This window comes from Dunckerocampus dactyliophorus, chromosome 18 (genome assembly GCF_027744805.1).
Source record: "Dunckerocampus dactyliophorus isolate RoL2022-P2 chromosome 18, RoL_Ddac_1.1, whole genome shotgun sequence".
In the NCBI taxonomy this organism is placed as follows: Eukaryota; Metazoa; Chordata; class Actinopteri; order Syngnathiformes; family Syngnathidae; genus Dunckerocampus; species Dunckerocampus dactyliophorus.
Window position 1 is genome coordinate 9,271,537 of NC_072836.1, and position 13,025 is coordinate 9,284,561.

Here is a 13,025-nt window from a genome sequence, read left to right on the forward strand (position 1 = left end):
AGCATATCCGGCTGTTGCGTTGCAGACAGCGTGACAAGTTACAGCTGTTTAGCACCGCTGTGTGGCGATAAGCAGTAATGCAGCTAATAGCTCTCCTCGCCAAAATATTTTCCTACTCGAAATAGTCGTGTATCGTTTTATATTACTGGAATCGAAATAACAATTGAAAACACTGACATAAGTGTGCTAGCAAGTCAAATGTGCCTGCAACGGTAAAATAGTAATCAGAAGCCAAACACATCTACAGCAGGCCAATTCATAATACACAAACTAACAATTTAAGAATATACACTTGATAACATCTTTCAGATTGTGTAGTTATTTGTTTTCATTGAATTGCGTTTATTGTTGGGATTACCGCCACGGGAAACATACTCAGAAAGAGAATTTAGAAGAAGAAGACGATAAGCAACGAAGAAGAAGGTTTCCACAGCAACGTGCCGTGAAACCGGAAGTGGCGTAAAGCGTGTAGTCGCCAAAATTTTGAATCAAACTGAGCGCCGTCGTGCAGTTTACGGTAAAACGCAGTAGCGTTTTAATTTGTTACATGTTGTTGATGTTTATTCATATGAGCATGTTGGCCTGAAGTTAGATTTTAACAAGCAAAAAAATCCCATGGCGAATTTATACGTAGACTTAACCGTTTGTTAGTTTACATAGTGTTTTGTTTCCTAGCAATGTCTCTCAGCTAATTTCAAATAATAACCAAATAACTGTTACACCTTCAGGACACCATGAGCAAAAATGAGGAGTCAGTGGACTTTATGAACACAGAGTTTAACTGCTTTGTTCTGGATATGAAACCATATGTTCTCAAACACCCCATCAAGAGTGGTAAGAACTTCCATTTGACTTTGATGATGTGTACATTTGTTGGTTTCACTGCAAAGTACAACCACACAACTTTGACAATGACAATCAAAACAGAGTGTTACTCTCTTGTATTGAATCTCATGACATTACGCAGTGTTATTTAATATTGTGAGTTCAAGGCTGATTATTTCCTCATTTTTGTTTGAATAGAGCGTCAGCATTGTGCCTTGTGGATAAAAAAGCTGTGTGACCCAGCAACATGTGACTCAAGCCTTAATGGTCACAAGAACCGCAATCTGCACGCCCGTTTGCTGCTTCACATGCTCAAAAGAGGCGTCCTGGAAGGCCCGTTTGCCAGCAAACCAGAACCTGGCAGCCTCAAGGCCCTTCCTACTTACATGGTAAAAAAATAACTGCTTTATTAAATCTGTTATGTTAAGGATGCATAATAATAGCCTACCTCTGTGGAAATTTTAGTCCATCTATTTTGACGAGCCTGTGATTGGTCAACCTGTGGACCACTGCAAAGTAGCTCTTCCTGACTGGGTGACAGGGGAGCTGGATGGCTGCATGGATGACAGCTTGGCTGCTGGCGGCCCTAAGAACAGAACCACTTCCACGCCGAACACAGCTCATCACAGGTACTGTACTTTATCTTTGGACAATGTAACAATATTTTCCAGTATGGTTGTTTTTTTGCAGCTCAATGTAGTTGAACATTTAATATACCTTATTTCCTCAAATGGTGGCCTCCACTCATAGTGATAGACGCAGTGCTCTGGGTGTGTTTTCCACTTGAATAGATAAACACCACACCTCACATAGACACATCCTTTTTTAATCATCAGGAAATAAATATTAGAGTCACTCTAATAAAGCTGAAGACTGGTGAAAGAATTAGGAGGTGGCGGAAAAAAACGTAAGAACAATAAAAACAAAATTATATTAGCATGAGAGAGCGCAGACCTCCGCCAAGCGCCATAGTTCCCCCCCCCATATTGTGATTCACACCAAAATAATAATCCTACATTTTTTGGATCAGTCTTTGATATTTTGTAGAACCTGTTGGAAAGTTGTCCTGAATTTTTTTTCAAAGTGCTCTGACCATTTTTTGTGGCGTTATATGCACAAATGCCGTAAGTGGTCCTATCGCGCAATGTTACAGAATCCTTTAGAAAAAAAAATCCTGGATCCAGACGGTGATTCGGATCACCCCCAAAATGTAATCAGTTCTTCCATATACCATTTCTGACAATTCCTGAAAATTTCATCCAAATCCATTCAGAAATGTTCAAGTTATTTAGAACACAAACAGATAAACTCAGGCAAAAATATAACCTCTGCGCATGCACTTGGTGGACGTAAACAGAGTAAAAAATGCCTCCTTTTAAGAAACATCTAAACCCAAATAGATGCTCTCTAAAATTGAGGACTACTACAGTATATGACAAATGCTATTAAGGCGTTTTGGCACAGCCCTTTTTAATTTCAAATGCACCAATCTTGGTGAGCTCTATACAATGATGCACACTCCTGTCGATATACTGTAGCACATTCGATATTTACTCCAGCATTCAGTATTGATGCTCTTTTATCTGAGTGAAAAACATCAAATTTGGCAGCCACGCATGGCTTATTTAGAGATAGCCTTCGTATTTGCTCAGCAGTGCTTATCTGAAAAGCCGAAGGCATTGCCAGGCCCTTGCATCAGTCTGCAGGAGCTGTCCATTTGGACTTTTTCAAAGAGGCGGCACTTCAAAAACAGCAGGAGAGGATGAGGAGACACTCCTCTCTCTTTCTTTTCCCCCGCATCCATCTTTCACCTCTTTTACCTCTGCGCTTTTGCACTTGTTGAGAAGCACAAAACAAAAAGTGTGAAATAACTCTAAATATGTCTTATATTTTAGACATATATTTTATGTCTTATACCTTTTTTTTTTTTTTGATAGCGCTGCAAACACTTGGTGTTCTCTCACTGAGCTTCATGAGGTAGTCACCTGAAATGGTTTTCACTTCACAGGTGTGCCTGCCTTGTCAGGGTTATTTAGTGGAATTTCTTGCCTTATTAATGGGGTTGGGACCACGGGGTTGCAGTGTGTGTGTGTGTGTGTGTGTGTGCGCGTGCCTGTGCGCGTGCCTATGTGTCTTTTGGCCTGTCCTGTATATTGTTAGATATTATTATGTTTTTAAAATTTGATAGTAATTATATGTTACTCATAATTATATATATTTTTCATTTATATTTTATACTTTAACATAATTTTTAAGTATAATTTTATATTTGATAATTTTTTATATTTTATATTTTTTAAATTTATAACTAATTCGCTTTGTTACCTCCATCCATCCATCCATCCATCCATCCATCCATCCATCAAATAAGTTACCATATTTTGACCTTTATTGGATTGCGCTATGCAGCCCTCAATGGAATAAGTTTAGACACTCCTGTTATGACCCGAATATAAGACGACCCCTCTTTTTTTTTTTAAGACCAGTTTTCTAAAAAAACATAAATATTTTAAGACGAATTCAAAGACACCTGCCGGCTTGCATGTACAGATCTCTAGACCCCAATTACACTCCTGATCAAAATTTTAAGACCAGTCGAAAAATTGCAAGAATTGACATTGTGCAGGGAGTGAGACAAAACTTTTTTTTTGAGTAGCGGTCAGTAATTTATTGCACCTGAGATGTATTCCACACGGCACAGTGGAGGGGGCGCCATCATGATCTGGGGTGCTTTTTCCTTCAATGGAACGATGGAGCTTCAGGTTGTGCAGGGGCGTCAAACGGCAGCTGACTGTGGTGATGTTGCAGGGGGCATCCCTCGTGACTGAAGGCCCTCGTCTCTGTGGTAAAGACTGTCTTTTTTTAAGAAGACAACGCTGCAATTCATAATGTCCGCCTGACAAAGGACTTCTTCCAGAGGGAAAACCTCACTCTTTTGGACCAAATCCCAAATCCAATTGAGAACATTTGGGATGGATGGCAAGGGAAGTTTACAAAATGGACATCAGTTCCAGACAGTGCATGTGTGTTAGGTGGCGACAATGGCTTGCAACTTCGGAGCAGGAAGAGGGATATTGTTTGCAGCACATTTGAAAGGCAGCGCCCGCCACACACATGTGTGTGTTACAGTCGGCAATACTATTTTCTTGGCTGCTTTCTATCACCTATCAGTGCAAAAGTCATTGCCGATGTGAGTTTTCTCATGCTAGCTATATTTGAAGCATCAATGGCTTCTCCTAAGTGTACTGTATGGGATGTTTTAGCAACTCTATTTAGCAAATAGGACTGCTAAATTAATTAGCTATTATTATGGCTAACCTCGGCCGCACGGTGGCCTAGTGGTTAGCATGTTGGCCACACAGTCAGGCGATCCGGAAGATCTGGATTCGAATCTCTGTTGGGCATTTCTGTGTGGAGTTTGCATGTTCTCCCCGTGCGTGTGTGGGTTTTCTCCGGGTACTCTGGTTTCCTCCCACATTCCAAAAACATGCATGTTAGGTTAATTGGCGACTCTAAATTGTCCATAGGTATGAATGTGAGTGTGAGTGCTTGTTTGTCTATATGTGCCCTGCGATTGGGTGTACCCCGCCTCTCGCGCGAAGACAGCTGGGATGGGCTCCAGCATACCCGCGACCCTAGTGAGGACATAGAAAATGGATGGATGGACGAATATGGCTAACCTGCACATACTGATCTAAGACTAGTTTAATTGAAACTTATTATATGCAAGTATAATGTTGCCATTTTTTTATATTAATATCCTGTTTATATGCATCCAAGATGAAGATAGTGAGTTTATTTAACTAAAGTAAAGCACCGTGTGGCCACACTTCAAGTTCAAGAGTCCATCTGATGACTTTGTCTTCTCTGACTGCAACCCTCGAGTGATAAATATTTCCCTACACCCATTTCAGAGTTCAATAATACTCAGCACTACCCAGTAGCCCTCCTTATAAACACATTATGATAGGACTCGTCCTTAAAAATGACAGGCACATGCGTCATGGCCAGTTATGCAAATTAGACTATAACGCCACCTTCCCCCACGCAACAGGTAGAATACAGCCCTGTGGGAAACACTAAAAGTTTGAGTTACCCCTTGAACGTGGCAAACACTGTATTCTTAACAGATTTTAGCATCCTGCTGTGCAGTTCTACAGCACTGCAAGAATACAAGCACAACATATTAATAAGATAAGTGTGTAGTGCTATCTCATAAAGTAACCTTGTAATGTGTTTTTATTGTAACGTCCCAGTTTAACTACTCGCATTTGAAATGCACTGGAAAGCTCATCAAGACGTGTTGAGAGGTGTGCTGGGCTCTACTGTCAATTCCTAAAATAGCCGCACGATGGCGCCACTGGTTAATGTGTAGCCTCAAACCAGGTGGAGGAATGCGGCATGGAAACAAACGCAATCAGTAAAGGTCAAACCATCATACAATTCCTTTGCTTATCGGCTCTTGGCGAGTAGTTATTAGTAGTTTGAGCCTTTTTTTGTGTTCCCAGTTCCCAACCTGCAATAAGGCAGGTTAGGATATAATAATAATAGTAATAATAATAATACATAGAAGCTGATTTCCGTGTCAAGTTCACTGCTGAGTTGTCAATACGTCCTCCCATGGGCCTCCCTTTTCTCTTTTTTATGTCCTTGTTTTTTATTGTGTGTCTCTCCCACTTCTGTCTCCCATGTGTGTTTCATCCACATGGGGAAACTTTTAACCCGTTCTTTCCTTTACTTTGACTTCAGCTACGACTGTCATGTCGTCCTTGCACTTTGCAGGCGTTGGTCACCAGTGTTATTAGAAAGGCTGCCCTTTAGGGGCTGTTAGGTTAGGTTATGGCGAAGGAAGGTGCAGAGAAGTGTTTGTGTCTCAAGGTCAGACTGATTTCCTGGTGGTGCCTGAGGCTGAGGCTGGTCGTGCACCTGGAGGTCAGGCTGGTGCACTGATGTCAGGGTGCTTTAATCAGCCAAGCTGCAGCTTCTGAGGCTCTTCATGGTGTTCTCATTTTCCCCCCCCCCGTGTGTGTGTGTGTGTGTGTGTGTGTGTGTGTGTGTGTGTGTGTGTGTGTGCGTGCGTGCGTGTGTGTGTAACTCTGGCCTGACTTGCCACAGCTTTGATCTCCGGGCCTCAGACTCCAGACACATCTGATTCAATTATCCTCATCCACCTGTTGACTTAGAGGCCCAAGATTGCAAAGCTCGACACCCCACCGCCGCCCCCAGTCCAACTTTCATGGCTGTATGTGCTTAAGCACGACAGAGCAGAATGTGAAGTGAGCGCTATTGCAATGATGGCTGAGTCGTTTTTAAGGAAAACTTTTAATCAGAATCATCAACTACTGACGCAATATGAAATCATCAACAACTTTTAATGAGTATCAGATTTGCATGCAGATGCGAAAACCCTTTTTGGGGGCTCATCTGCTTCTTTTATACACAGAGCCCACAAATATAGTTGCATCAGAGCATTAGACTAGAGTAGTAGGAGCCCACCTGGCATCCTCGAAATATATACGGCCCCGTATATGACAAAAAATAGGACTAAATTAATTATTAAATCATGTTTTATTTCATTTAAATTGAATTCATGAATCATATTTCTTAGCTGCTTGAAAATGTGTCTGCTTCATTGATCACCCATCCATCTTCTATGCCGCTTATCCTCACTCGGGTCCAACCACAAAAAGAATGATTAATTAATATATTTTTTTGGGGGGGGGGAATAAATAAATAAATAAATAACACCGGTGTTTGGTGTGATGTATAGAGCATACTTGCCAGACAGCAACCATTGCTTTCAACACAACAGGGTGGAAAACTGTCCAGTTTGAAACTGTACACCCTTGTCCAGTTTCTGATACAAGCTCCAAGGGCGGTATGTCAGGATGACATTGTGTGTCTGTGCTGTAACAGCAGCTACACGTGCTTTTCTATATTTTGTGTTAATTGTTTTATATTTCTTATAGTTTTTTTCACTTTATTTTCAAGATTGATGTTGAGAAGTATGTCCAATACCTGCCTTTCCTTAATTGACCATTTTGCCTTTTGCAGACATGACTTTCTTCAGGCTTCTAATTGGCTACAATGGTATTACTGTACAGGGCTGCAGCACCACCTAGTGCTCTGGCAGACAGAGATTTTGTGTGTTTACAGATTTATTTATTTTTTTTAATCCTGCATTTTTAAAATGATATTTTATTAGAATTATATTTCCGGTCAGGTTCCACTTGCATACATACAATATATATGCACTGACTGACATTGAAAAGGTTGAGATGCAGATGCAGACCACCTGGTATGCAACCAAAGCCAGATGTTGAGGTGTATACAAAGCAAGGTAGGCTGCCTGTGCTTCAACTGAAGGTGATCTTTTACTTTTCTATTTTCTGTCCCTTTTTCCCCCATGCTCCCCTTCTTTTTTCCAGGGGCCAGCTGAATGAGGAGAAGACCCCACGAGGAGGAGCCACCGCTTCCAGCCCACTCAAGCACTCACCCAGACATGAAGCCAGAGCGGTTAGTTCATTCAGTCTGCCTGGCATCATTGTCTCGAGCGTAGGGGTTTTTGCAGATTTATAGGTTCCTGTGAGGCATTTGCAATGACACGTTGAATTATTCGCAACAAAACCTGCTGATGCCAACACAAATAGTCTCCACAGTGATTTTTTTGCTCTCGTCTTTCATGTGGGCTAAGGGACATTCTGGAAATCCCAGTTTCCCACGAAGATGGCAGGAAATTCCCTCAACCTATTCCGTGCAGAACAAGTCGCGGCTTTGACATAAATAAAAGGGTCTGACCAGAAAACATTCTGACATTTAGGTAGGAACGTCAGGGGAAAATGAGAATGACAATTACATCTTGAAGCAATTGAGGCAAAGTGGCGTGCACTACTTGGCTGCAACCAACAGAGGCGCTGTTGATTCAGTCTCAAAAGCTCCGAACATTCAGATCCCCCATCACTTTAAAAATAAACAAAAATAACAATTACTCCATCGACCCGAGCGCTGAATATGCCAAGATATTGAAATGAGATATTTGTGCTATTTATGTGAGGCTAATGCCTTTTTAATCAAGGAAGGGTCATTCAATCCTTAGGTATTCCGTCCATTGATTCCTCTGAGCTACACCCAGCAAGTCCACATCTCCTCTTACCATATATTTTTCTGTCTGTTATTAGATATTTCCTCTTTTCCAAAACTTGAGTAAACCGAGCTTGTATCGACACACACACACACACACGCCGCTGGAAGTTGAAATTATCCGGTATAAAACAAATCCTTGTAACAAAAGATGTTGCCGTGTAGCTGCATTATTCCCTTCTTGTGGAATTCACTGCGTGACAGACATTTTACGCTAACTGCCAAACATCTGGAGCTCTCAATGTGTGAGGGAGGAGCGTGACGGCACGCAGGGTGGCGAGATGAGGGATAACGGAGGACGGTGTTAGTATTGGAGGGGAACACCTGTGTGTAAGCTTTTAAAGATACTGTGCGCTATGTAACACTAGATCAGCGTTTATTTATTATTCAGGATGTGGCATAAAGTGTAAATCTCTCTGTTTTTTCCAAAAGTGTTTGTATGGTGTCAATATAATAGGCTACTTCCTCAGGCTATATGTTACTAATACATTCAATTTCCTTCATTTAATTCTTCAATTTGCTTTTCCCTCCTCAGGGGGATGGAGGGCAGATGTCTCCTGATGACAGTGACCTGGAGGCTCGACTCAACAGCTGGAACCTGGGGGTGAGTCCACAGGCGTGCTGAGAGCACGTTTACTGTCAACACAAGGTGTAAAAGTGACAATGCCTTGCAATATCTAAATAAATAAATAATTGCAGAAACATTATTGCGGAAAGATTGCCCTGCTGTTGAACTGAATAGCTGAGTACCACCTAGAAATGTAGTCCAATATGGCTACTAATGACATTGAAAGTCATTAGTAGGCATCTGTAAGTCACCTATCAAGCAGGTTATTAATCCAGTGGTGTGTAGTGAGGGCCAGTAAGGCCTTTGCTGCTGACCTAAACACTATCAGAAGCCCTGACCTACATCTACAACTTCAATTCTAGTATTTGTTCCGCGAAATTGGACTAATTTATTCCCAACAGTCTTCATTTCATAGCATGTCTCTTAGCTGCACTGCTTTTATGACTTATATGTGTAGATCAGATGTTTTTGTTCAATCAGATTTCAGCTTCTGTGTGTTGCCATGTTAATGTAAAATGCGCTGGGACTTCAGAATGATGAGTGCCGGCCAATGTCACATACACACTATAGACAATGGAGCTGTTTTTTTGTTGTTTTTTTTACAGATTTAGATTCACCTCTCAAGGCCATCTAGCTGGCTCACTGTGACTTCAGCATTTTTCCGTCCTCTGATTGGTTATTGGTTGACATCTGATATTGGTGGTATTAAGAGGTGGATTGAATCTGTTAAGGCCCACTGAAGGACCTGGTACAAAATATAGTCAAGTAGTCATAGAGTCATATTAGAGTTAATAATGTGTGGAATTTATCTTGGTGACTAAAGAAAATAGGAAATAAAATGATATGATTTAAAAAAAAAAAAAAAAAAAAGCAAAATTATTTATTTTTTTATATATATGCCTCAAATCTGGAAAAGTCTTTTTAATTATGATAGCATTCTAACATATTTATTGCTTAATGTTTTTAACAAAAAATGCTATTTTGATATATTTAGTCAAATCTCTAATCATGTATTTGGCAAGGAGGAGGTTTCTCTGTAATGAATTGTCACCATTTACTACTATAAATGCTGTATAAACCCCTCACTAAAAGTACCCTTAAGGACGCATATACCGGTTATCGATTTTGTTAGCGGGTGGTAACATTTTACTATATATGTCTTACTTTATGGGAGGTGCTACTGAGTGAGTTTTAGGGGATCGTGTCCTACTACCCCTAAAATATGGACATTTTTGCATGGATACCCAGTGTTTGCAATATTTACAGAGTTAGTATTTTAAAGTCCCCTGAAAAAAGGGTTTAGTTGGTGGAATAACATACATGTATGATCAATTAACCAATCAAATGTATTTAACCTTAACAGTAGTAGCCAATAGAAAAAAAAGCTGACTTATATTTAGTGGGAAAGCCATCAATGGATTGCACTGTTGCAAATTATCAGTCAAAAGATGTGTACAACAGAATATTTAAGGCATGTATACACAGTGATCAACTTTTCACAACAGAGTTCCAATGATTGAGTTCACACGTGCCCAAATGAGTACAGTTCCTTTGGTCAAGCATAAGAAATGCACCAGTTTTCATTTTACCTGAGTGTGAATGCACCCTTAAAGCATATCTGCAGGGTACTTTCTGGGCGTGTGCATATTTTTTTTCCGAAAAGCAAAGCATTGTTGAAAATGATTTATCTTGGTCTCATCTGTTGAACTTCACAAAAACCTGGCATTTTATCAGCTATGCTATATCAAAAACCCCCTTCTCTGTCTGGGAGGTGAGTTTGTGGTGAGGAGTGAGCATGCTCATGTAAACTAAACATCTGAGGCATATTTGCGCCTCTTATCCACTCAGTCTGGAGTGGATCAGGCCAGAGCTGGATAAACTCTTTTATTCCCCTATATTCCGTCTGCACCTGTATGACCTACTTTCACTGTCTGTCCAACATTATTTGAACACTTTCTGCAGACCCTCCAATCTTTCTGTTCAACCATAAACAAGATCTGTCCTTCAGTGATGAGCTAATCTTAGGTATCTATCAGCAGACGTGAACCTGTGCACACACTCTGCTCCTGTGTTGAGATGCTGATAATGCTTATTGCTTGGCAACGCGTCCACCCATCAACAGCTGTGACTTAGTACATAAACACACAAGCGAACCCCTTCAAGTTTGTAGAAGTTTTTATAGTTGCTTTCATTCAAAGCGGACGCTTCTTACGTATGAGACTGCAGCAGTCTCGCACAGCTTCACCTTTTTTTTTGTTGCTTCAGATGTTCTGAAGCAGCTCAAATAGGTTTCTTTATTTTGCTTCAGCTGTAATGAAATTGGCATGGTGGTCATACCAGGTAAAGATTTTCTAAGATGTTTGTTCCCCTTTTTTTTCAAAGATACTAAATTTAAGTGAGCTTGCCCGCCATCTGTTTCACAAGTAGTTTTGTCTTTGTAGGAGGGAAAAAGAATAACTTAACAGAATAAAACTTTAACGTGTCACAACATAGCTAAGTTTTAAAATGCAGTATTGACCCAAATGTAAGACAGTGGTTTTTCCCTCGAAGAAAAGTCAGGAAAGAGGTCAGTTGTCTTATATTGGGTGTCTAGACATGCAACAGGTGGTGCCGAATGATGACTTCTCACCGCTTTTTCTTTTTGTCACTCATTCACACACACACACACACACACACACACACACACACACTTGTGGTCTTGAAGAAGTTCCCATCAGTACTTGACATTATTAGAAATGAATGATGTTGTGCTGTGAATTTCAATCAACTTTCAAACAGGAAAACGTAAGGTTGCACGATGGCTTAGTGGTTAACATGTTGGCCTCACAGTCGGCATCGAGGCGGGTTTGCATCTCCGCTTCGGCGTCTCTGTGTGGAGTTTGCATGTTCTCCTGCACGTGCGTGAGTTTTCTCCAGGTACTCCGGCTTCCTCACACATCCCAAAAACATTCATATTGGGTTAATTGGAAGACTGTGCCCCACCTCTCACCCGCATCATAATCCCCATAAATTAACTTGGTGAACTCGATTCAAGCAACGGCCAAGTTGAACTGTACCGATGTCATCAATCCCATGTGTTCTTCATAGTCTTCTCATATTAGGACACTGAGATATAAACAAGGGACATTTTTGTTTGTTTTGGGGGTTCTGGGACCACCCAAAGTGGTAATTGTATTTTACTATAGAATAAATCTTTCTGTGAAGTCCAGATAAGGAGTAATTTCTGGTAATGTCAAATTATTTGTTATCGTTTAGAACGCTCTTTAACTGTTGTTGAATAAACTAGGTGAGCCACTTCTCTCTTAAACCGCAGATGTGTGTCTTTGATCATATCTTGAAAAAACCCCAAAACATAATTACAATAAAAAAATATCCAATTGAATGCATTCAATAACATTAAAATTAATAAACACATTTAAGTTCAAACAAAGCTATCTAACTAAAGAAAACATTAAAATTCAAGTGATGAGGCTGTGATATTGCAAGAAAAAGTCCCTTTTTGAGGTGAAAAAATAAATAATAAACAAAGTTGCAAGACTAAAATGATGGTCAAAATTCCCACTGGAACATAAACACAACAGTCTGAAACATTAGTTGTCTCTCTCAGCGAAAACGTTTTTACTACGTAAATTACTATTTTTTTAAAATTTTATTTTTGTGTGTTTTTTCTGTATGACCCGAATACTCCTTCATAATCAGAATAAATACTAGTAGAACGATTTATTGAGACTTTTGACATAATGAGCTAGTCGTCCTTCGTTTATAGCAGTTAGTTGGTTCCGCACCTGACTGCAATAAATTAATTTCTGTGGTGGAGGATTCAATGTTATGAAATGGAATATTTTCGTAGTTAGAGCATAACAAACCTGTTTATGACTTTCTAAATACGTTTTTTAACATTATTAGAGGCCTGTATACATGCAATAACAGGCCTATAGTCTTTACACTCCTAGTATTCATTGTTCACATCAAATTGTGCAACACTTATGCTGCAGGGACTCGAGACGGCCGCTAGCTCGGGAGCTAAAAAGCCAGCGAGCTAACCAGTTAGCCTCGAATGTATTTCTTCTAAACTTAAGAAGCCAAAAACTTACCACTTCCACACGGAATGGGAGGAGAACTTTTTTTTTTCACTCTATCATGTCGGACGTGCCATGGCTGATTTCATGACTTCATGTTTTTACTCCTACTACTCTACCACGAAACAGCAATTTTGAATTAATTTATTAATTTCTGGAAAAAGTTGATATAGCGAGGGAGTGATAATCGAACAGCGATAGTGCGAGGGACAACTGTGCATTGAAAAAGCCTGTGAAATGATCTTCAAAGTTCTCAAAATTGACCATGGCAAGGGTGTCTAAAACTGCAACCACACCAAAACATTGACTCCCTGTTGTGTGATTCACTGACCTTACAGTAAATGCTGACTAAGGAGGAATGCGATGTATTCAGCAGTAGTCCCTTCCACTTGGCCTTTCATTGTCTGCGGTCA

At 40.2% G+C, this 13,025-nt stretch overlaps 1 protein-coding gene across 10 annotated transcripts in view; it reads left to right on the forward strand.

The window, feature by feature from the left end:
* Window positions 1-449: 449 nt before the first annotated feature.
* Window positions 450-13,025, forward strand: part of LOC129171096 (axin-2-like) — a 159,096-nt gene continuing 146,520 nt past the window's right edge. For all 10 annotated transcript variants that reach the window (XR_008566735.1, XR_008566733.1, XR_008566736.1 and 7 more), the window contains exons 1-6: window positions 450-517; window positions 729-834; window positions 1,024-1,214; window positions 1,291-1,454; window positions 7,254-7,341; window positions 8,501-8,569. Coding sequence is in view for 5 of the 10 variants with exons in the window: in XM_054759445.1 (XP_054615420.1) it covers window positions 735-834; window positions 1,024-1,214; window positions 1,291-1,454; window positions 7,254-7,341; window positions 8,501-8,569 (612 nt within the window). In the remaining 5 variants the exon portion in view is untranslated. The remainder of the gene's footprint in view (window positions 518-728; window positions 835-1,023; window positions 1,215-1,290; window positions 1,455-7,253; window positions 7,342-8,500; window positions 8,570-13,025) is intronic.